This window comes from Diadema antillarum, unplaced genomic scaffold (genome assembly GCF_040938485.1).
Source record: "Diadema antillarum isolate AM-2024a unplaced genomic scaffold, OU_Dant_1.0 seq00002254_RagTag, whole genome shotgun sequence".
In the NCBI taxonomy this organism is placed as follows: domain Eukaryota; kingdom Metazoa; phylum Echinodermata; class Echinoidea; order Diadematoida; family Diadematidae; genus Diadema; species Diadema antillarum.
The window spans coordinates 52006-76937 of record NW_027272883.1 but is presented as its reverse complement, the minus strand read 5'-3'; the positions used below and the strand labels follow the sequence as shown (position 1 = coordinate 76937).

General features: G+C 40.5%; 2 protein-coding genes across 2 annotated transcripts in view; one reads left to right on the top strand and one right to left on the bottom strand.

Moving 5' to 3' along the window:
* The window catches only part of LOC139714368 (phosphatidylinositol-3,5-bisphosphate 3-phosphatase MTMR8-like), a 33328-nt gene extending 29699 nt beyond the window's left edge, over nt 1-3629 (top strand). Inside the window, exons 14-15 of the mRNA XM_071626075.1 lie at nt 1515-1730; nt 2179-3629. Coding sequence (XP_071482176.1) covers nt 1515-1730; nt 2179-2439 — 477 coding nt within the window. The 3' untranslated portion in view covers nt 2440-3629. The remainder of the gene's footprint in view (nt 1-1514; nt 1731-2178) is intronic.
* A 10110-nt stretch (nt 3630-13739) lies between these two features.
* LOC139714371 (scavenger receptor cysteine-rich domain-containing group B protein-like) lies at nt 13740-20641 on the bottom strand. The gene is made up of 8 exons (XM_071626078.1): nt 20293-20641; nt 19652-19972; nt 18741-18862; nt 18124-18334; nt 17005-17334; nt 16009-16341; nt 15053-15364; nt 13740-14398 (listed from the first exon to the last, which is right to left on the bottom strand). Exons 1-8 carry the CDS (start codon nt 20639-20641, stop codon nt 13740-13742), a joined length of 2637 nt encoding a protein of 878 aa, XP_071482179.1.
* Nucleotides 20642-24932: the final 4291 nt, after the last annotated feature.

The window sequence follows — 24932 nt, the reverse complement described above, 5'->3', positions numbered from 1 at the left end:
TCAAGTAACTCTAACATAGCACAATGGATCTGAAATGTAACCCAAATTACAGTGACATGGAGAGTTTACAGCAACTGCGTGCTGCCATCTACTCCAGTGACTAAAAAGTATCCAGGCAAGACAAGCACCCATGACAGCAATGGCCGCTTCCTTGCACGGCCACCTCCATTTCAGACTGCACACTCTTGTACTTGTTAACCTCAGTGGGCATATTCCATGTCCAGAGACCGTACCTGCTTGTGTCACAGTATACAAATGATGCACAGGACAGAGTGGATCGGTGAGAATTGGATGCGCGAGTCTAACTGTGGAACTGTTTAAACCCACGAGCATAGCGAGGGGGTTTTAGAGTGTTCCAAAGTTAAACGAGAGCATCCAATTCTCACTGATCCACGAAATAGGCCTGTCCATCATTTGTGTTATAAAATGGGCCCGTAAATTCATGAAATACAACCATTTTCCCCATCATGCGTCTGGTACACTTACAACACTGTATACAGGACTTGAGCCATGCATTCGGATTTTACCGGTTGCATGGCCATGCATTTGGATTTTACCGGATGCATGGCTCAGTGTGGATCAGTAAAAATCAATGCATGACAATTGACCAATCAGATTGCAGAGATTCTAAAGCCCATTTTTGTAACACCTATTAAAACCATAGATACACAAAAGCACACACACACATGCAGACACACATAGGAAATGCCACACTACAGTACTTGGTTGTGTTTTTGCTCATGCTGACATTTCCTTGCCCTCCACAAAGGATTGACATCATGGCCCTGTGGTATTGTACAAAATTGCGATGGCCTACCATCAAAACTCTAAACAAACTGAGAGCCATTTGTAATTATGTCTTTATTGCTAGCATAAGAGATGACTCCAAGGGGGAAATATCATCAAGTGCTCAGCGATATTCTGTGAAAATTTTGCTCTCAGCCATTCAGATGCAAGGATTTCAGTAGCTTAAAACATCTGTCAGTGACTGACAAGTTTTATGAAATGGTGCCTTGATCTGTCTTACCATTCATTTTTTATCCATGACATTCATGATGATTTACTAGCCTTCAAGACATTGTACTGAGGTATTGTATATAGAAAAAAGGGTAATTTGGGAAGGCAATGCATGGACTATTCAAAAGGAAGAAAAATGATGCAAGGCTGAAAAGTGTCTCAACTTTGCATTTAATTTGTCTCAGGATTAGAGCAGTGACCAGCAAGATCATAAATCCCAGACTACCCCTCATCAAACAAACATCCTCATAAAACAAGAATAATAGATTGAGAAGATCAAGAAAAAAAATAGAGTCAGACAGCACATTGTTAGTATACTTCCTTGTCTTTTATTGTTCATCATCATGTCAAGTTAATTCTTGTGATACAGGACATAAAGTCACAAACCTCCCTCTTATTAGAGGGAAAGTGGATTAGTACCGGTAATATGTATCTGAATATATGGTCCAAGGAGCCCTGCTCGCTCATGCACTATCCTTGCCACTGTCCTTACTCAGAAGCATGATTCCAATGCGGTCAATGGCGGTCATCCGAACAATGACATGGCGCCACCGCTGAAGACCAGTCCCTCGCTGAAGAGGGAGGACAGTAATGAAGTCCTCTCGGCTTCCCTCATGAACAACGCCGTAGACAGTGTCGCCACGGAATGGCAGAGCTTCAGAAACATCCGGCAGTGCTCCTGTTCTTCTCCGTTTGATCACTTCAGCATGAAGGTGAGCGATGTGGCAGAAAGTCGTACCAATTATTAAATCGGTCGTTACCATTGGCAGCCTAATTTTGTATATAGCAAATATAATTTAGCAAGATTTATCAAAATTTGGCTATGGGATAAAGACATCTAGAGGACTGTGTGAAATGAGACCCATACTTTCAAGTATAAAGATATTGTTATATGTTACATGAGTGAAAGAAGGGAAATGGCAAGATTTGCAGATGAACACTCATGTGTTAGCATATTTGTAGACTTTGTAGTGTTGAAGTAAATAAAAATCATATATTTTTTTTTAATACCATTTTGCTTCACTTCCCTGTTCAATTAAATTAGTTAATGTCATATGTTCCTGCTGTTGCCCTTGTTTTTACACATTATCTGTTCCTCTTTACATTCTCTGTCTGTCTTTTTCTCTCTGCCTCTCTCTCACACACACTCTATGATTGCAGTATCACTGTTGGAAGTGTGGAGACGTATTCTGCATACGCTGCATTGACAAGCAGACCCAGCTCCCAGGCCACGAATCCCAGCGGCCCGTACCAGTCTGCAGGCCGTGCTACAAGGAGTTGAAGGCTGGGTGCTCCGAGCCCAGCACGCCGTCCCGGTCACCTTCCGTTGGGCTGTCCCCCACCCACATGGTCCCGGGAAGCTTGCCAATGCCAACGTCTGCCCTGGCCAACTCTCTATCTGCCATCCATATACCAGAATGAACAAGTCTGGTGGTGACCAGTGGATAGATGCACAACTCATTACAGTCTACAGTAAATGATATTATAAGAAGACTTATTGTGGACTGGTGTTTTTTTTAAATGTAAAACTAACCAAGACGGACAGTTATTTATGTCAGAAACAGTTGGGCATAAGCAGAAAAAAGAAAGAAAGATAGTGTTACACCTCCACAATGTATCATGTTAGGAATCACACGGTAGCCACTCTTTTTTTTTTTTCCTTCTTGAGGTACACATTTATTGCTAAAAGAGTATCATAAACTTGTACTTTGTGACCATTTCCCCCAGAGTCAAAATGCAAATAATTAGTCAACATTCCCCTAAATTAAACAGCACAATTACAGAAAAGAACCCAATAATTTGAAAGGGAAAGAGAAGTAGTGGTGCACACATGGTAACTTATAAACTAGATAGCTGAAACAAATACTTCAATGTTATTGCTCTGGAAGCATTTTCTTAATCTTTTTATTGTGTGCTCAAAACTCAAACTTGAAGTTTGTATCAATTTTCATCCTCACAGACCCTACTTAGTGTGTGTTTAATAAGTTTGAAACAAAATCATGTAGACCAAATTATGCCGGTTTTTCACTACATAAATCTTAATCCACACCTATTAATACAATGTATCTGTTGTTAATAAGTAGTGGTTTTCATCTCAAACAGAGTTTGATTCATATGTAACAATATTATATCTTATGAGGAAGTGATAGATTGTTTGGTCCTTTTTTTCAGATTTTAAGAAATAAAATCTCCTGATCAGCCAGATCCGTAAAAGCTATTATTTTTGTGTAGAGATATATTTGCCATTGAGGAAGTCACAGACATTTTTGCGAGATGTTGTTTTCGCAATTTGACACTGAGACTATTGTAAGTGCACTAATGCCTGTCCTTTGCAATATTTTTGCGCGTTGTTAGATTTATGGCCCAACCATGATTAGCAAAATTCACAAAAATAACAGCTTTTACAGTATTAGGTGCTCGATCTGTTTAAGGTTGAATAAGGAAAATGTGTGTGATATCGAGGCTTCCCGCCAAAGGAATATAACATCACAGCACGGAGGTATAAAATGTGATGGAAAGATCTTCAAGAATACATTCCTTTCAAAAAATCCAGAAATAAAATCTTTGAAGACATCTGAAGGGTTAGCTATGTAAGGTCAATCCAACATTCTTACAAGGCTGGTAATGCAAACATAGTATTCACCAGTATGTCAATCACACTTTTTTTTTCTCTGACAAGAAAACCCTCAAAGTAGGTGGTGTGGTTGATAGCCAGAGACTGTGTATGCCATATATTAAGCAAGTTTAATTTGTGGCAGATCGGGACTTCCAGACAATTTTGTGAGTGGTTGAATTCACGATCATGAAGTACAGCAATGGATGGAGAAATATGTGCATGCATGCTGCATTCCTGTGGGGATCAGAGTTTGCATTTTCATGTGTTGTTAAATTTGTGTCGCGAAATTCTTGAAAATAAAAAATCTGCAAAATATTTGGCGTATACAGTATGTGCCCACAAATTTTCCTCGTAAGCCGTGGTCATACTAGATGAAACTACGTGTAGTTTGCTTCCCGATCACTTCTAGAAAATTTCCGTCTCTAACATGCATGCTCTGCATGGGCAAAAACCGTGTACCCTCCTTGAATGTAAAAAAAAATGCAGTTGTGCAACAGCGTGCAAAAGAGTGCACAGTGTGCGTAAACAATACGAAATGGATCTAATCATGTGACAAACTTCTTTAAGTTTCAGCTGTGTGTGGTTACACGACACAAAGCTACGCGTAGTTTTGCAAGAAACGAAAGACTTCTCAAGTGCATGCTGGAAGTTTCTCGAGAAGTTTGAGGTCACACTGCCCAAACTATGTGAAGCAAAATACCTGGTAGTGGTAAGTGCGACCATGGCTAAAGTGTATTGTGGTAGCAGAAGTGCAAAAGGTATATTTCTGAAGTATGTTGAGTAGGATATCGAATGATATCTCCCACTTATAGAGGATTAGAATGGCAAGTCACTTCTCAGCTCTCGCAGAGCTCATGAGCACTGCACAGCATGCCCTCTTATGGCCACATTTGGCACAATAGCAAACTCTCTACTGTCATGGAATAGATTTTGACTATAATGAAAACAAGACCTTCAGATGTAACATTGGATATCATGAAAATGATATGAACATTATAACGTTTTTTGAACAAACCGACCAGAATTTAGAGATGTGGCTAATACTCAAAAGTGGACAAGGCAGTTTGGTACCTAACTTTAAAGGAAACAGTGACAACATGACTCAATGACTTTTGAACTTTGCTAACAACAATGCGAATTATGCTGCTATGTAACAAGAAAAATCAAATTGGTCAATCAACTATATTTATAAGTCCAAGCAGTTGTGTGCCATCAAGAATGTCATGTAGTGAAAAGAGACTGAGTGGTATTATCATTTTTTATTTTTTATTTATTTATTTATTTATTTATTTATTTATTTTTATTTTTATTTTTATTTTTATTTTTATTTATTTTTTTTTTTTTTTTTGGGGGGGGGGGTGATGGGTGGGGTCATTCCAAAGAAACTATAAAGAGTACCATGCCTGTCAAATAAGTTCCACAGGAGTACAAGTGTGGAATTACTACACTTGTAGCAGTGAGATTAATGTAATAGTTTTGACATTGTGCAGCAGTTTAAAAATCAACCATGTTTTAGGAATCTAGAGATTACAAGGATATTCAGACTTCTAGTGTCACAATTAACTATGAAATTAAACTATGTAAATTGTCACATCATATGTTACCAGTTTGCCAACTTGCCAATTACAGATAACCACAATGCGTGATTTTATTGATATATGTTGTCGCATTCCATTGTTAAAGGGTTGTTGGCACCTGGTTTGTAATTGATATTGACTGTTTTGTGTGCGTGGTAAACTTTTGAAATTGTCTAGCTTAACTGATTGGTATAATGAGTAAGATTTGAATTTCAAGGTGTACTACATGTCAGGAATTTCTTTGGCATTTGCAACCACCTCCAGATGAACTTAACTATAATAGTTGTATAGCAGAGGAAGGAATGACTACATAGATTTGAGAATTCCGATGCATTTCAGAGCACGTCATATTTGGTAGATTATAAATTGAATTCTTAGGAACATGATCGTGAATGTTTTTACCATTGTAGAATATAGTCAATATAGTTAAATGTCATAGAGCAGAATTGTGTCAGTTGGTTGTGTGGAAATCATGGCAATGTTTTTATGAATGTGTGTTAGCAGGCATAGAATCCACTTTGCAGGAGAGTCATATAAAGGAGTAAATATGTGTGACCTTTGCCCCTGCACACCAATGACCTGTGTGTCAAAAGCACACAGAGTTCATCCATCACCCATACACAAGAGCTGAGTGTGAGCAATGTGTGTTTGGCCATGGTTATACATACACGTGGGTCGAGGAGAGTTTGTTCCTGGCTAAACGTGGTTTGCTTCCCACTGCGATGTGAACCACTACGGAATGCCGAGATACCAAATACAGTCCTTCCTAGCATTCAGAGTCTTAAGAAAATCTATATTAATGTATATATCAAAGTCATGTTTTATGTTCGCTCAGATCATTGATTTTCTGCTTTATTTGTAAATAATTGTTACTCAAAACTTTTAACGTATTCACTCTACCCTAACATGCCCTCTATATCATGTTTCCATATTGTATATACAGAGCCAAATGTGTACATGTCAGAGCATACAACTTTTGATTTAGATCTATATATGTAATGTTAAGGTCGAGTATCATAGTAAGGTTTATTTTTTGGTGATGAAGAGGCAAGTGTGAAGAGATAGTGTTCAAATAGTGGGATCCCCAAGGGCATCCTTGGATGATAATATAAATAAGAAGGTTTATCTGCTGGCAGTGCAATCAAGTTCCTGTCTTTTTGCAATTAGTCACATCTAACAAACTTCATGATGCTTTGTGTTACAATCAGTCAACGTGCAAATGCAACGCATATATCGTGGTGCAGTCTCAGTGAAGCTTGATGCAAGTAATTAAAAACTCATAACAGCTAAAAAGAATTATCGTTGCTCTCTGAATATGCTATCTTTGCCAGTGCTTTCACTTGGGAAGATTGATGTCACAATTTTAGATTATGCTGGAAATTTAGAATGAAAAAAAAAAAAGTCTCATATCTTTGTTGGAATAGTGAAACAAAGATGCAAGCCTCTGAAGAGCCCGTCTCGTCTCATTATTATCATCGTTATTTTTTTGTTTTACTGTAAAAGTGGAAATTTTCGCGATGTTGTAATTTTCGCGCATTTCGCGCAACCAAAAACTAGCGCGAAAAAAAAAGCACGCCAATAGTTTTGCTTGCCATATGTTCCTGTGTGTGATGTCTTGATTCTGCGGAATTAAAAACACGAGAAACTCTTCTTACCGGGCCAAGTGTGAAAAATTAGTCACGCGAAAATATCCACTTTTACAGTATTAGAACTTCATGTCTGTGACATGTTTTTAATTTTGTGTCATTTTCTCCCTACCTCCTCATCATAGCTTAATCTCATTTACCTCCTTTTCCTGTGAAGCTGTGTGTTATTGTGTCCTGTCTATATACATGTATGTACAATGTGTTCTTCTATATTTTTTTCTCTGTTCTGTGCTTACAATAATGACATACATTACAGTGCCAACATAGCCTATTGCTGAGACCTGTCCAGTGACTTAAATGCTCAGAAAAATGCATAGAACTTAAAGACCTACCACATTTGCTTTGACAGTGTCAAGGCAACTCAAATATCAAATATTAAGTATATGTTTAACATTCAAAACAGTAATCTTGTTTAAAAAATACTAGTAATGAAAAAATAGATCTCGCTTGAAAGCATATGAGGCAAAGCAGATATCTGACTTACAGTGCATTTCTTCCTATTTATCATTCCCTCAATCTGGTCATGAAGATTAGGTTGATTGACAGCATGTGTAAGTGCATACACTGCCCTACATGCATGTAAGTAAGCCATCCTTTGGGAATTACATTTAGATTATGGTACAGTTGTATCAGCAGACATGAAAGAAAGTCTTTGTTATTGCATTGGCAAAGGTAGACTGGCACTTCTAAAATGGGATCATGCCCTGGGCATCGTACATCATTATTGTGCACATAGAACCCCCCCCCCCCAAAAAAAAAGGGAAACAGTGGCTCTGATGTCGAGATTGATTCTACATGATGTATTTAATCTACATTACGAAAACAGAGATGATACATGTATATTGCACTGCATGCTCATACTAAAAAAATGCATGCTCTATAAATTATTAGTTTTTTAATGATTTGTGATGTGACTGTTAACAAGGTTGATTTTTTAGCTCACCTGAGCCAAAGGCTCAAGTGAGCTATTGCGATCGCCCTTCGTCCGGCGTCCGTCGTGCGTCGTGCGTCGTGCGTCGTGCGTCGTCCGTCGTCCGTCGTCCGTCGTCCGTCGTGCGTCGTGCGTAAACTTTTTACATTTTCATCTTCTTCTTGAAAACCCCGAGACCGATTTTCATCAAACTTGGCAGGTAGCATCCCTAGGGGGTTAGGAACTCAATTTGTTAAAATGGGCACCATGCCCCACCCAGGGGGCCCCCAGGGGGCCCAAACCCCCCCAAAATTAAGGAATCTGTAAAAATCTTCTTCTCTAGAACCAGAAGTGATAGAGCTAAGTTAGTACTATGAGTTAGTACATTGATGACTGTAGTTTCAAGTTTGTTCATGGCAGAATCAAGGGTGCCCCCCTTGGGACCCAGGGGAGGGGGGTGGGGAGGGGTTCTAATGGGGCCTAAATTGTACATTTTCATCTTCTTCTTGAAAACCCCATGACCCATTTTCACCAAACTTGGCAGGTAGCATCCCTAGGGGGTTAGGAACTCAGTTTGGGAAAATGGGCACCATGCCCCACCCAGGGGGGCCCCAAGGGGCCCAAATGCCCCAAAATTAAGGAATCTGTAAAAATCTTCTTCTCTAGAACCAGAAGTTATAGAGCTAAGTTAATACTATGAGTTTGTACATTGATGACTGCACTTTCAAGTTTGTTCATGGCAGAATCAGGGGTGCCCCCCTTGGGACCCAGGGGAGGGGGGTGAGGCGGGGTCCTAATGGGACCTGAATTGTACATTTTTATCTTCTTCTTGAGAACCCCATGACCCGTTTTCACCAAACTTGGCAGGTAGCATCCCTAGGGGGATAGGATCTCAATTTGTTAAAATGGGCACCATGCCCCACCCAGGGGGCCCCCAGGGGGGCCCAAACCCCCAAAATGAAGGAATCTTTAAAACTCTTCTCTAGAATCAGAAGTTATAGAGCTAAGATAATACTATGAGTGAGTACATTAATGACTGTAGTTTCAAGTTTGTTCATAGGAGATCCAGGGGTGCCCCTCTTGGGGGCAGGAGGGGGGGGGGATTGGTTGGGAAGGTCCAAATGGGGTGCCTGAATTGTACATTTTCATCTTCTTCCTGAAAACCTCATGATGTATTTTCGTCAAACTTGGCAGGTAGCATCCCTAGGGGGTATAGGATTTCAATTTTAATATAAAAATGGGCACCATGCCCCACCCAGAGGGCCCCAGGGGGCCCCAATCCCCCCAAATTAAGGAATCTTAAAAAATTTGGGCCCTTATGGTACATTTTCATCTTCTACTTGAGAATGCCTGGTCAAATTTTGGTAGAGCTGTGAATAATTGAGATTAGTGACTGCGTGAAAGGTGTACTTGCGATACTCAGGTGAGCGCTAGACCCGCGGGTCTCTTGTTTTTTTTTTTCACAGTGAAATAGTTTGTGTTCAAATATTTACTGCGCAGATAATCAGCAGTGAATGGGAGCTTGAGCAACACGCAAAATCTTCTCTGCATATTCATCACAGGCACTGTGGCATAGTGGATAAGACTCCTGACCCCCAATCGGAGGACTGAATTCGATTCCTGCCCAGTACTTACATCCTTGGACAATTTCCTTATTGACCCAGGTGTAGAAATGGGTACTCGGTACCTGGCACGCTAGGGTAATGATAATGGCAGAGCCCTCTGTTAGAACAATGGCAATACTTGCGAGGCTACCCTGGATAAAGAAGACATTATTATTATTATCATTATTATTATTATTATTGTTATTATTATTATTATTGTTATTATTATTATTATTATTATTATTATTATTATTATTATCATCATTATTATCCTTATTATTATCATTATTATTATTATCCTCTCTTAACCAGGAACTACAGACCACAGACTTTATCAGGGTGGGGGTGTCGAGGGCAACCATTTTACTCCTTTCCCCCATCTTGCGATATTCTTGTCTTGCAGGTAATTTTAGAGAAATACTTATTTTGTTTTTGTTTGTGTTGTGTTTTTGTCTGTCTCCATATTCTTTGGGGGGGGGGGTTGGGGGGAGGGGTGGTTTGGGAGAAGTATGACCTGTTCTCATCTTTCATCTTTCTATCTTAAAACTGTAACCTCAGACTGTGTAATGTACAAGCTCTTCAGAAGTACTTGTGAAGCCACCCGGTCTCGAGACCTAGGGTCCTAGCATTGTGCACCTGTGTTTGCTACACCGATTTGAAGAACTCAAAATTTGATTGCGTCTGCATGCAACTAGACAGTTGGACTAAAATAAAATAAGAGAAAATCAAATAAACGAGACTTCGAATGATATGTAATCCCTACATATGAGATTATATCTGTGTGTGTGTGTGTGTGTGTGTGTGTGTGTGTGTGTGATGTGTCTGTATTATAAAGGAAACCAAAGCCAAAATATAAATGTGGATTGAATGAAAGCAGCAACATTAGTAGAACACATCAGTGAAAGTTTCAGCAAAATCTGACGATCAATTCGAAAGATGGATTTTTAAAGTTATAGTGCAGTCATCGCAAGATAGAGACCACTTCACTTCATGGCGTCATTATAGGCAATATCAAGAAAAGAAAATTCATCGTGTTTCCACTTTCTAGCATAATGAGAGAGCACTTGGCTTACCTCTTTCTGAAAGCGGGGGAATAATGTCAGTAAAAACAGAATGTGCACTTTTCATGAAAAATGAGATTTTGTGGAATTCTCATAATTTCCTTAAATCGTTGTCCCAAGTGACGTCGTTAATTGCAATAATATTTTACAGCAATGACGGCACCGAAACTAAAAAATTCTTACCGTTCGAATCGAGTTTCCTCAAACTTTCATTAGTACATGTGATATACCAATATTGCTGCTCTCACTCTCAATCCACATTGATATTTGGGCTGGATCGTTCCTGGACCGCTTCCATGTATACACACTAATGACTCTTCAACATTAACATCCCGTGGACATCCTCAGTTAATCAATACACAATAGATGCATCGAGACCGCGGATCACTGCAAGATATATTGAAATTGGGTCTTTCTTTAACCCTAACTGCACGGGGGGGGGGGGGGGGGGCTGGGAGGGCCCCCCCCCCCATACTTTTGGCGATTGCATCGCTACCGCTGGGAATTTCCGATTCTCGCTTCATGACTTTTTCCCCTGAAGTCTTGCGCACATTTTGATACCACATTTGTCCATATCGGACCTACCTAGGGGGTGTTATGGGCCAATTAGTATGTGCATGTCATTAAAACGGCTAATCGCTGCATATATTTGTGTACAGTTTATACATACTGTCAATAGACCATGGCTTGCATTACTTTATAAATTTTGCTCAGGAATTGGTTTTCCACTTGGTTCATGCTTCTATATTGTTCTGAAATAAATTGGGCAAAGTTTAGAAACGATGATATACATAAGAAATATAAAACAATAGAAAACATAAGAAATAAAAACAATACAAAACATAACAAAAAAGTTTTTTTCTCGTTTTTTTTCTCTCTGATTTCTGATTTATTTCACATTTGGGAAACATTCTTCATTATTACACAGTTTTCATGTAATTTTCTACTTGTTTAGGCTGAAATTATGAAAATATCCCCCAATGCATAAAATATGCATTATGAATAATTAATTAGCTAATTATGCAAAAAAAATGCATAATTGATTAAAATAAATTACACCATCAGATTCACCACGCGAAGATCTATCAGCATGCAAATTTTCAAGTTCATCGGACATTGCGTTTCCCAGATCAATGGGGGGGGGGGGGGGGGGGGGGGGGGGGCCCTGGGAGCCCCCCCCCCCCCCCCCCCCCCGTATTTTCATGGAGCCAAATAGCCCAGTACAGTAGAATTGGATTCTTGGATGTGATCTTAAAACACTTTCTGACTTAATTGTGAACACATCCTGCTTTGGTGAAAATCCGATCATCCGTTCTTGAGTTATTGAAACAGCTTATATTCTGTCCTTTGCGACCCCAATGACCTTTGACCTTTGACTTTATGACCCGAAAATTTATTCTTTTCTTTCTTCAAATTATCTTATACACAAACAGACAGACAGACAGAAAAGACAGACAAAAATGATTATGGAAGCGAAAACATAACCTCCGCCGGCCGTTTGGTTTCACCTACTGGCGGAGGTAATTAGAAAAGAAAGAAGAAGGATATGGATGATGGAAAGATAGGAACCTAGAATAATACTCTGCAGAAAACATGATTTTGGAACAGGAATGAGACAGATAATGATTTCCACATTGTTTAATGTCCTTAGATTAGCATAAAAATGATTGCAGACAATATACACAATTTCCCATCATTTAGTACATAAATCGATAGTGCCATGTATAGATTTAAATTTATGGAATTTATTGTAGCCTTTGAGAATATAAACCAATACTCTGCAGTGGCGGATCCAGAGGGGGCGCACCGGGCTCGCGTCCCTCTTTATTTTTTTGTTAAAACAAAAGAAATGAAAAGAAGAAATGGGGAGGGGGCGCGTGTCCCCTTTAATTTTGTAAAGGCGCCTCTCCTTTACGGAATTCCTGGATCCGCCCCTGCTGTGGAAAACCCAAAACACAACACATTGAACAAGGATGTAGACATACAGTAAGAAGCTAACATATTTCAGTAATGTATAGAAATGTAATGCACTATAATACCATTTAATCAACAAGTTGACACATGTGTAGAATTTATTAATGCTTTGTTCTTTTGTTCTACTTCCTAGAGCACCCAATAATGCATTCTTATGGGAAGCTGCTTTGCCATCATCCTCGTTCATCGCGAGTTGCTATGAATGTTGAAAACATTATCATTCCTCATTAAAACCACTATAAATTCTGAAACTCTGTACCCAATAACTAATTCATATACTCAGTATGTTCAAATGATAAAATTTAAAAAAAAAAACCATCTGGAAGTCTCCTTTAAAATCTGAAATAAGTCACACTAATTATGAATCTGTCACAGTAAAATATGACGGATGAGTGAATAATTTAGGACCTTCCTGAGATCATTTTAGACACACCCTTGCTTGTTTTCTACAATACATAATGGCGCTAAAAAATTAAAAAACTAAAAACCTTATTCAGTGTAAACATGGGCTGAGACAAAAGCTGGTTAGATGCGCAAAATTTACCAAACGACCCTTCTTACCAAACCAAACCAGCAGCACAATAAATAAGAGCAGAACAAAATATATATTTTTTATTGATAAAAGGAAACACAAAATGAAGAGATGGAGATGGGACTAAGGTAAGGTCAGTGTAGGCCTACGTCGTGTCTCCCTGATCCCCACGACAATCGTGAACACCACATGGAGTACTATACCTTAACGATAAAAATAGGTTATGCACTTGGTGCCTGTTGCTACGCTATTCAAGAAATTACGAATGACATTTACCCCACTGAATAATTATGTAAATCATTACATCAAGTAAATCATTATATCATAAATGTAGACTGCGAGTCGGTGTGTATGTGATTCCATTTTGTGTGGTATATTGTACCACCATAATGCAATTTTTAACTTTGATACACTATTTTTCTTGATTGGGATCATGTTGGATTTCCCTTCAGCAGATGTGAATCAATCTAGCCTATTTAACTGTATAAGCATAAGAGAGAATCAAAATGATGATGTTATAGTTTTTTGTTACAGCTTGGGTTGGAACCCAGGTGCGAGCATTGTTTCTGACCAGTTGATGTTGTTTTATATAATCAGTTTCCATGATGATGAACGGCTATGACATCACACTTTGGTACTCTATAGTTCCTTTATCAGATCTTGTGGACAACTAATTTGATAAAATCTGTATAGAATGTCTTTTATACATTTCCGAATTATTACACTTAAAATGTATACATTATATTCGTCATAAAATCTGATAAATAGAGTACATGTATATAGTCCGCAGTAGATGTGTTACTATACTTGGTCACCACGTAACAGAGCGGAAGGGCTCAGCCCATTTGATAATCCTCCGCACTCATCCAGTGACGCGTAGACCACCATAGGAACGCCACCGTACCGCGCCGGTCCAATAATTTGATGTTTCAGAGCATCGCTATATGTGGGTGGTGCAATGTTTGTTGTCAAGTACACTGGCAGTTGGGCTAATGGCGCGCCAGAAGGTGAAGTTCTAAACATGGCGTCCGTGTTGCCTTCACTAGCATCGCCACTTTCGACAACCGCTTGGTCTATACTCTCAGTGTCATTACCATCATCGCAGTGGACTTCGCTTCCATAGCAACTGTCGTTATGGGGTGAGGATTCCTCTGAGTCATTTTCCTCACTCTGTTGCGGCTGCTGGTCCTCCGCCGTCGGTGAGTAAGGAGGAGGCATGAATGGGTAAAACGCCACGTACTTGTTATCTTCCTCGTTAGTTCCCCGTTCTACTGATGTCCGAGTCGCCGGGGATCGACCTTGGCCACGCGGCAGCGTTCGAGCGAGACGTGGAGAACAGAGTTCATCACCTTGACAACGCCGGCGCCAAGACTCGAAAAAGATGCGGACGACTATTCCGATAGCAACTGAACAACCGACAACGATACCGGAGATCGCCAACACAGATGGGTTGGAATTTTCTGTTGAGAGGGATCAAGTAGTAACATGAAAATAAGAAGTAAAACATGGTTTCCGTTTAACCATGCACATTGTACCACGTGCGCACAGATCGTGCATGATAGCTTGGGGCAAAAAAAAAAAAAAAGAAAGAATGGAGCAGTGGACAGGTGGACTCGAAATATCATTAATTCTTTAAATGACCAAGATAAAGATTTTCGGAAGGGTCTGTTTCTTTTACCGAATAGCTCACTGATTCTGTTTACAAAGTGATGACTAAAATGTGCATTAGCTCACCAAAGGGTCGTTTTTACGGCATTCTCAATAATTTGAACAGGTTTGGTGCAATATCATCCGACGTACGGTATTTTCTTTGTAAGTGAACCTCGATTTTGCAATTTATGTAAGTATCGATCATTTACAGAACGTTTCCATCGGCAAAAGATGAGACTATCTGCTTTGAAAATACCATATAAAGTGAATGTATATATAAATAATCTTTTTATATTTCAGAATTATCAAAATCGAATTTCACTTCCGTCACTAACTTCAGAAAATGAGCTGCAGAAGGACATGGCATCATTGTCGATCAAACGTTTGTTTAGGCGTTGGTTTGCTTTGAAGGTGACATCATGGATATTACGTACGTTATTCCACTCTTCAAAAAATTATCTTACCGTTTGTGAGGCAAACCACGGCCGCATCATTGTCGTGCAAGCAGTCGTCTTCGACGGGCCAGTGTGCGCACTGGAACAAAGATATCTCGCTGCCTCCGCAAAGTACGCGATTCATGGAGATCGAACCCGAGCCGCGCCCAAATTTCGCTCCTCCAGGAGCGTCCGAGGCACCTCGGTATCCAAGGAAACGGCACACCACGTGGGCATCCGTCATGTCCCAGTGATGGTCGCATACAGTGCCCCAGGAGCCGTCGAGATAGACCTCCACTCGGCCCTCGTTTGGTTGGCTCCCGTTCACGAGGCGGATGGATCCTGTCAGAAAGGTTTGAATGTTACGCCGTTACATCACTTTTTCGGGAGATAGAGAACTGTCCGTGACAATATTAATTGCACTTTTAAAACCCAAAATCTGAGAACACGTTTGAACGGCAGCATGTTTCACTCGTGAACGATCCCTGATCCGCTTCTTCAGGCGACTTTCATAGTACATGTACGTAGAACACTGGTCTGTTTAAAGGTGTACATGAGTATTAGGGATAAGTTTTCAGGAAGCAGTAAAGGAGAACACGGATTCTAGACGATAGACTGTCCTTCTGTACACACAGCTTTGGTGAAGAACAACTTTTGCCGGGAAGTCGCCAGATGGAACCAATTGCTAATCGATGAAACTGTGACATGTAAAAAGACTATGTTAATTATGTGATAGTAGTAATTGTTTCTTTTTATTTTGACTGGATGAGAAAACATGACAAGTATACGAGCCTGATGTCACATGACATACGAGCCTGATACTTCTAGAACAATTTGTGTAAACGTGTGGTCAAGCCTCAACCTCAGGCAGATAGACAACCATGCAGGCTTTACTGGATCTACCAATAAGCAATCATCCATTCCACTACCTAAAACCTGTTTGCTATTCGCGAGTTACATGATTCAGATCAAGGAAGACAACTCACTCTCTAAGGACTGACATATGACGCCTGCGTCCTCGCCATGAAGACAGTTGTGGTCGTCCCAGGGTGCGTGCGAGCAATTCGCCAGCGAATCCTCCGTGCCGTCGCACATCACGTCGTCGAGATGGATCCGGCTGTGGCCCTGGCCGAAGTAGCCGCCTCGCTTTGGTTCCGACGTGCCGCGGAATCCCAGCTGGCGGCATACGACCTCGGCCTCCCTCTCGTCCCAGAAATCGTCGCAGATCGTTCCCCACACGCCGCTGTGGTAGATCTCCACCCGGCCCTCCCCTGGCCGCCGTCCACCCATCAGTCGGATCGCCCCATCCACGCCAGCGCCTTCTGCAAAGAAACGTGCCTGAAACTTGTGAAATGTCTGTTTGTGGAAAGTGGTGTAGTGATATCTTATATTTCTCTACTTCTTGTCTTCAGGTATGCTATTAATTAAGGCCCACTTTATTTCGGGTCTAGTTAGAAGACAATTAAGAGTCACATATGTCTCATGATTGTGTGTTTGCTCTAACACCAATGCCGCCGGTATATAAGACCATTGACATGGCGTAATGAAATCGATTAAAGTTTTTTTTTTTTTTGGTCTGTCCTGGAAATGAATATAACTCTGTCACATTGTCACATTACCTGCATTTGAATGGCAATATGTATCATGAATATGCCATGCCTTGAAATCTTGGATAACTTTTCCACACAGTTGGTGCATTGTTCTTAAATTCCGGTCGAAAACGAAATCAAAGTATGAATCATTACCTACATGCATTTTTAGAAAGAATTTTAACCTTGTTGCTATGTAAAATTCTGGCTATTCATATTGGACTGTCATGTCAGATAGGTAAAATCTAAATGCCATTTGATTTCAGCTGTGAACCTGTTCCTTATATCCAGTGTAGCTGGTTGCAAGAAACAATAATGATTTGCAATAATAGGCTGAATATAGCCAATAATGAGTGGCATGTAGAATGAACTAAGCAGAGTGATAAATCATACCCTGGTCGTCTGCGCACACCACGCCTGCTTGTCCCGCTCGCGCCCCTCCCCATGTCGGCGTGGTCGTGTGTTTGCAGTGAAGAAGCTGACTTTCCGAGCCATCGCAGTCTACAGAACCAACGAGTGTTGCGTCGGCGGAGTCTAGCGATAATCGCTGATCGACTACCGCTTCCAGAGCGCCTCGATAGCCGAGCTGTCGACAGACGACATCCGCATCAACGATATCCCATATATCGCCTAGCACGCTGCCCCATCGACCTGAGCGATACACCTCAACTAGGCCGTCGTTCGGAGTTCGGCTGTTCAGGAGCCGAACTTCACCTTCGTCACCTGCAAATCAAACCGATGACCAGACGTCACAGTATCAAAAGAACACGTGACAAAGGTATATTGTCGTATGTCCAGCATTGAAATCCCCTCCCTCCCCCACCCCCTTCACCTTCGCGTGATCACCTAGAAGGCGCTCCTCGGTGTTCTTAAAGCCAATATTGCAATTTGTAACTACAGCAAAAATCAAACTTGTGCTCGATGTTAGCACAACATTTCAGCTTAGATTTTCCGGTCGTGTATCCAGATGTTTGTATTTCAGTGTTCCGATTATAACTTTTAATTTGTTTAAATTGGTGTGTAATGTACTTCAGGGGTGCAGACATGCATGGGTATTCGTATCCTTTTTTTTCACCCCTAAACATGTTGCTTTAATTTGTCTGAATAAATACAATACAATACAATACAATACAATACAATACAATACAATACAATACAATATAATACAATACAATACAATCGTTTCAATTTCGCAACATACCATAAAGCATGTAACTTAGACATTTGGTATTTTGTTGTGTACTATGTAACCGGAATCAAGTAAACTTTGGTATTTTATGATTTTAATTGAGATGTTTGTTTTTTTTATCTAGCGATATGAGTGCTAGCTTTCTGTATTTTGTAAGGACTCACGTCTGTGGTGGGATTATACCTCCATTAAAAACCATTCTCACTGTCGTTGTAAAGACATTTCTTCACAGTGTCTGTGTTAAGAACAGTGTGCTTTATGGGAATAGGAATGAAGAAGAATAGTTTCACCATAAAATTAGGCAAACGAAGAAGGTGATTTACCTGGTTGTCGATCGCACGTGACAAAAACATCCTGCGCATGCGTGCAGTCGTTGTCTTGCCACAGGTCATGATGACATTCGGCCAATGAGATTCCTTCTTCGCAATCGACGTTACTCAGGTAAACTGGGCTATTATTGTCCGAGGTGATATTGACAGCCCAGCTGTTAGAATCGCCTTTCCCTGCATAGCGGTATCCCAACTGATTACAGACCTGGATGAAACGTTAATAGAGTTATTACTGACAACTGTGAGAAGACCACTTATCAGTGCTTGTCATGGATTATATGTTTACATCGTCCGGTACCGAATTGAGTGACACGGCCGGTTGTCGACTACACGAGTTAGCTTGACATATTGATGTAGCTTATTTACATAATCTGATTTAACAAATTAATTCACTAAGATGATGGTGGAAATGATGAAATTGCATTATGTCTACAGATGGGAGCAGACACAATTTAGTGTATATCATTACTTGGGGAAGGATGAATGGAAACGTATGCCACTTTAAGGATAGGGTTTGTCTCATATACTGTCTGTATACTGCCTCCATGTAAAATGCCGAACTTCTGAGCCATTGTTGATTGGGGTTATTTGAGATGGCTATCTTCGCTCACCTGTTGACTATTTGACTCGTGCCAGCTCTGATTGCAAACCGTTCCCCACTCCCCGTATCGGTAAACTTCCAGTCGGCCAACATAGGGTAAGTAGCCCCCGGTGAGTCGTACGGCTCCCACAACTGCTCAGAGAGCAATGGAGAAATTCCGTGTAAAATAGATGTAGATAGAGATATATTTTATGTGTGTTTGTGTAGGTAGGTAGATAGATAGATAGATAGATAGATAGATAGATAGATAGATAGATAGATAGATATCGTGATTGACGAAGAGGTTATGAGGAAATATAGCAAAGACAAATGTATATACGAAAATATATTTTTTTCATGAAAAGTCATTGAAGAGAACATCAACATAGCCACATTCATTCCGGAGAACATAAACAAAGTTGTCGACCTTCGACTATGGGATAAAAAATCAAATAATCAAAAAATATTAGGGCGTTGTCCTTTCTCATACCAATCTTTCCAAGCTTCTCTTCCTTTGGGTCTTCACCCCGTTTTCTTTGGTCGTCCTCGCCTTCGAGGATCATTCACTTTAAGTTTTGACACTTTCCTCAGAACATCGCATCATCATCTTTCTTTAACAGATACCCGTACCACGGTCGATCCATTCGCCCTTATCAACTAGTTCCACTGATTCCTTCAACCTAAGCAGCTCCATCATATCCCCAGTCTTCTTTTTATCCATTAGTTTCACACCACACATCGCTCGATCCTTCTCATACTCGCCATTTCACTTTCCCCAAGCATCATGTCTCGATGGATCACCCCCGTACATTTTTGCAGATCTCACTTAAATCTGATAAAGACTTCCTTTCATATTCAAGGAGAACCTTTCTCCCTTGTAATAATTTTCATCATTCATTGCAGGTAAGACTTTAAGGAAAGACAATACAAGGTTAATCTCACCTGACGTCGAGTCGTCTGCACAAACCACGCCAGCATCTTCGGAGTGCTTGCAGTCGTGCTGCCCCCATCTCCTGTGCGCACAGTGGTACAAGTCGGCCTCCTCGCCGCTGCACGTCACATCGTCGAGAAGGATGTCGACGTCATGATTCTCGCCAAAGTGCGCATTACTCTTGGCGGCCGTGGCCGCGGTGTACCCAAGCTGACGACAAACGACTGTCGCCTCTTGAAGGCCCCAGCCGTCATCGCACACCGTGCCCCACCGATCGCCGCTGTAAACCTGCACACTGCCCTCTTGTGGGATGGACCCTCCAATCAGACGAACTGATAAAAAAAAAGATAAGCGTAATTAAAATGAAAGTATAGACGTAGAAGATACGTCTGTCCGGAGGAGTCTGTTATTTTTTTACGTTATCGCTCTCCTGCGGAGGGGATCCGTGAAGCCAGACGCAGTCTCCGCGGAACATATCCCCGACGACCAGATACAGACCGATCTTTAAGTCAAGTATATAGACACTAGTGCTCAAAGACTCAGTACAGACATCAAAAAGAAGACATTACTTGACATTACTACAGACATTAAAGAGATACAATGCGGATTGAAACCATTAACATTTCTTACACTAGAAATTAGGTTGTCCTACCTCCTTTGGCTGAACACGTCACATCCACAACGGACTGACTTCCAGTGTCACAGGTCGTTTCCGAAGATTTCCGATGGGAGCACAGCGACAGCGCCTCTTCGTCCCCCTTACACCTGACCCCTGTCAAACGGCATCGTTTGCACATTGCTGTCGGGTAGCGCCGGGTCTTTCCGACCCCGATTCGAACTGCCGAAGCGAAGCCGAGTTGCCGACACACCACACTTGCAGCCTTCATGTCCCATTGGTCGTCACACACGCAGCCTCGGTATCCTCCGTAGTCAATCTCCACTCGTCCCTCATGCGGGGAGGGGCCATCCACGAGAAACACGGTGGATGAAATGCCTGACATGAGAAAATAAATTGTGTGATAAAATGTCTCATGAAAATATTCTTGATGGTATTCATGTCGACGACATCGAAGAGGATAACGATGGCGATTAGGATAATGACAATTATTATGTTATAATGCTACGGACGTAGATTACTCGTATTTTTATTTTTGTACATCTTGCCCTATTATCACAATTTTAGTATTATCATTATTGTCATAATTACCATAATTACAACAACGACAGTAGTAATAACGTTTCTTATATACCGACTATTGAGTCTTCAGCCCCAGGACTTTTCATTTTTGCTGGTTGCGTTTAGACGCTGAAAGAAAGAACATTTCCCGTATGCTGTGAATGTTATACTCTATTGTTACTCGTTTAAGACATTGTCCCTGGTGTACTCACACTCAGATTAATGTGATATGTGTGTTGCAAAAGAATAAGCTCGCCTTTCGCGTTACGAAGAGCAGCAACTGAACATGATCCGATTGTTCATGATTTTTTTCCTCTGCATTATACACGGTAATGGGAACATCGCTTCAGGCGCTAAACTGCATTCACTATCTTAGGTCCAAGAAAGCGATGCGATCTGCTAAGTTTTGACACTATAATGACGCACAAACGTATTGTATATACGTTCGTGGTTGTGAATAATCCTTAGCAAGTGGGAAAGGTTTGCGCAGTCTGTGAATATCAATGAGTGATCGGGGAACTATACATGGCCATATCGTAGGGGACACTCATTTTCAATCCTTTGTTTTTCTAACTGACAATTACGAGGAAGTCAGCCTAAAAGTTTGAAAATGTTGTAAAGAGTATCCATCTTTGTCAAGTGCATTTTAGAGCTATTTGAATCTTCCTCACATAACCGTGCACCGTATATCACCGATAGCTCACTGCATGGCTTCTCAGTGTGGGATAATCGCCTTTTGACCTTTTCTGCCTTTCTTGAAGACATAATCCTTTGGAAATAGCCCCCCAAAATCTTGAGGAAGTGCAACGTGGATAAGTAGGGTCGACATTGACGTAATCTAGTCCTCTCGTAAGTTAAACATCTTTGAGGAGTAGTCAGGTGTACATTGTGTTATCTCCGCAAAGACATAACTATAAAAAAATGAATCCAAGGGCGCAACCATATCAGAACTATCATTTGAAATATCATCTTAGAGCGTACTGTTGTTTTTTGGTAATGACGAAGTTGATTGGTAGAATCTGATGTATTTTGTGAAACGGCTCGTTCAAAAGCGGCAGGGATCCACGGATTAAGTAAATCTCGTTTATAACAATGGGCGGATTGGAGTACCGTACGACGACTTATCCCCAAGTTACTTGGCACACTCATTGCTATACAGCATCAACCATATTATGCTGACTAGTCCCTCCCCTGAAAGCAACTACATCCAATGAATGAGAATTTGGATTTGAAAGATTTTTAAATACACGCCTCGCGTCCATAGTCTTACAAGACTGGCTATGATGCATATAATAAGCAAACAAACAAACAAAACTTGGAAAACTACGAATCAACAGTTGCGTTTGTTCGATGAACACATGGAGAATAGTTTTGGTATATGCTATGACAGTCAACCAGAATGTTAAAGACTCTTATCTTCAAAGTGAAGTATACATACGCTAAAATCATTATTATGATATTCACGACACATAATTTCATTTTCAAACGGTTATCAACAAGTTCTCCTTTTGAGACCCCTATCTGAGGCTCATAATCATGTTGATTTGTGGACTTTTCTCACAGATTCAGTAAATCAGACCATAGGACAAGTGGTGGGTAAAAACCCACCAACAATATGTCCTGACCCTGTCCTAGATTTCTGGAAGAATTTTCTGTCATCATGTAATCACTGGGCACAAAAAAGAAAAAGAAAAAAAGGAGGCAACCGCTGTGTCCATAATCTTGTTCGTTCACCTGGTGTCGTCGCAGTATAACTGACAGCAACAACCTTGTACGACGTGACCTCGAGTCACGGTAGTGACCACATACTCAGTACTAGTATTATTGTTAATTTAGCGCGTGGCTCGTCACTCCACCAAAACAAATTTGATATCAAACTAACTTTCTGTATTCAAATCTCTTAAAAACCATGTGTTGTGATACTGGACACAGTTCCGAATTATAGGAAAGTTTGCTGGCTTTCTGAAGCTTTTGAAATTATGCGCATCTGTGAGCGTCGAGATTCACATTATCGAAATGTTGCAAAAACGATGGTCGACACAATAGAGTGTATTGTCTAACCACATGGACATGTCAGGAATATGAATATATGGCAATGATGTACTACTTAAGAGATATATCAGTAAAGCTATACTTCTACATGATGTGTAAAGCTAAGCCCTATACGTCCACCATCACCACCACTGCCACTACTACTACCACTGATGCCCGTAGCTTCTACCACAACCACTACCACCACCTTACAACAACAACAACAGCAACAACAACAACTACTACTACTACTACTACTACTACTACTACTACTACTACTACTACTATTACTACTATGTACTATACTGCTGCTGCTGCTGCTACTACTACTACAACTACAACTACAACTACAACTACTTGCATGGGTAGAAGGGTGGCCGTAGTATTGCAGTTGCGTATGTAATATCGAGGTTGTGACTGTGTCATTAAAGAACAAACATCGACACGTATAGAATTTGATATCATTCTGACTTTTAAGGGAGTCTTCGAATTTTCTTTTCCTATGCATGTAGGTCCTACAAGCAATATAACAGTCGTGCTAGACTGCCAAGAAAACTTGCTTAAAATTTGATGGACGTTTTCTTGGGATGAGATGTAAACATATTAACATACAGTAACCGCGATGCTATATGAAATTTGTATTTTCATTAATGATGCTCAGATGAAGAATGCAATGAAGCCAAACTTGATATGAATTGATTTGAACAATTTGAAATGTTACCGGCAATTCACGCAAGTGTGAACTTGTATAAAAAAGTTTGTTTTTTATTTGTTTGCTTTTTATTTCTGCATTCAATCAGATGCAATTTGAATACAAACTTCAAAAATTACAAAGACAAAGAATAACAAGTGCAGTGAAATAAATCGATAACAGTACATAAATAGATACACATAGGTGATTGCATTGAGCAATGTAGATACACAGAAGCATTAAATAAGATATACAGTATTTTTCAGTAAACAACAGAGATCATTGAATGCAGGAAACCACCATCATAAGCGATTAAGCTTGAAATGGATGGAGGCCTCAACAATGTCGACAACCGCGCAACAATCTTCTCATAAGACATTAGAATAGATCTTTAAGAGTTATACTCGTAGTGATCGAAGTCCCTCAAATTTGATCTATTATTATGATTGTCATCACTTACCACAGCCTGCATGTATGAGTGACGCGCAGAAGTAAGCAAAACTCCAGAAACAGTTGAGACGTGGTCATTATGACAAATTGAGTGCCTGACAGATTTCATTCAATCTCTTGAAGATGGAAGTGAATGCACCACATGTGCTAGATTTGATACTTGTTTTGAAAGATGCAAAGAATCTCTCGTGGACAAATATGCAGGAAGCAGTTTTCCGTGTCTGACCTCGTTTGCTATCACGGGCACACCGCGCAGTCTGCTGCCACGAGAAACAGTGCAAAGCGGTCATCATAGCTGGATGAATGGAGACAATGATCCTCTCCCTTGAACTTCAAAGAACCCTCGGTGGCCCTCAAAGGCGCAGAGTGCAACAGTTTAGACCCTATAGAAATCTATAATAGGTTCGTCTCTTTTTCATCCGTCACGGTTGCCCTATCTTTCGCGACGTTATATGCAGGGCAAAACAGAAGCGATCGACACAATAGTCCCGGTTGGAAGGAGTTTTAGAGAAGTTGTCTTAACGCACTCGAATGTGTTTTTGTTTCCTTTCTTTTTCTGTTTTCTCTGACGGGATCGTTGAAGAGGATACGACTGACTGATCTCTTGGTATCACCGCACAGTAGGGCCTATCAGTCACGGTGGGATCTATGCTTGATTGAGCCTTTGTGATAGCAACGACACGGAGCTAACAGTGCCGGGTTCAAATAGTCACGGATGTATTGATACTCTTAGAAGTATTTGAAGCAGTAAAGTTATTGTAATAGGGGCATGACTCCTTAGAAAATTGAAGAAAATAGATCGAAGAAAAAAAAAAAGAAGAGCTGAAGGGGAAAAAGAAACAACACGCATAATTGAAGAAGAAGAAACAGACAACGAAGGAGACATTGATTAAGATATTTAAACCCCGGAAACAGTGTGACCCCATCGTCGAAATACCTCCAC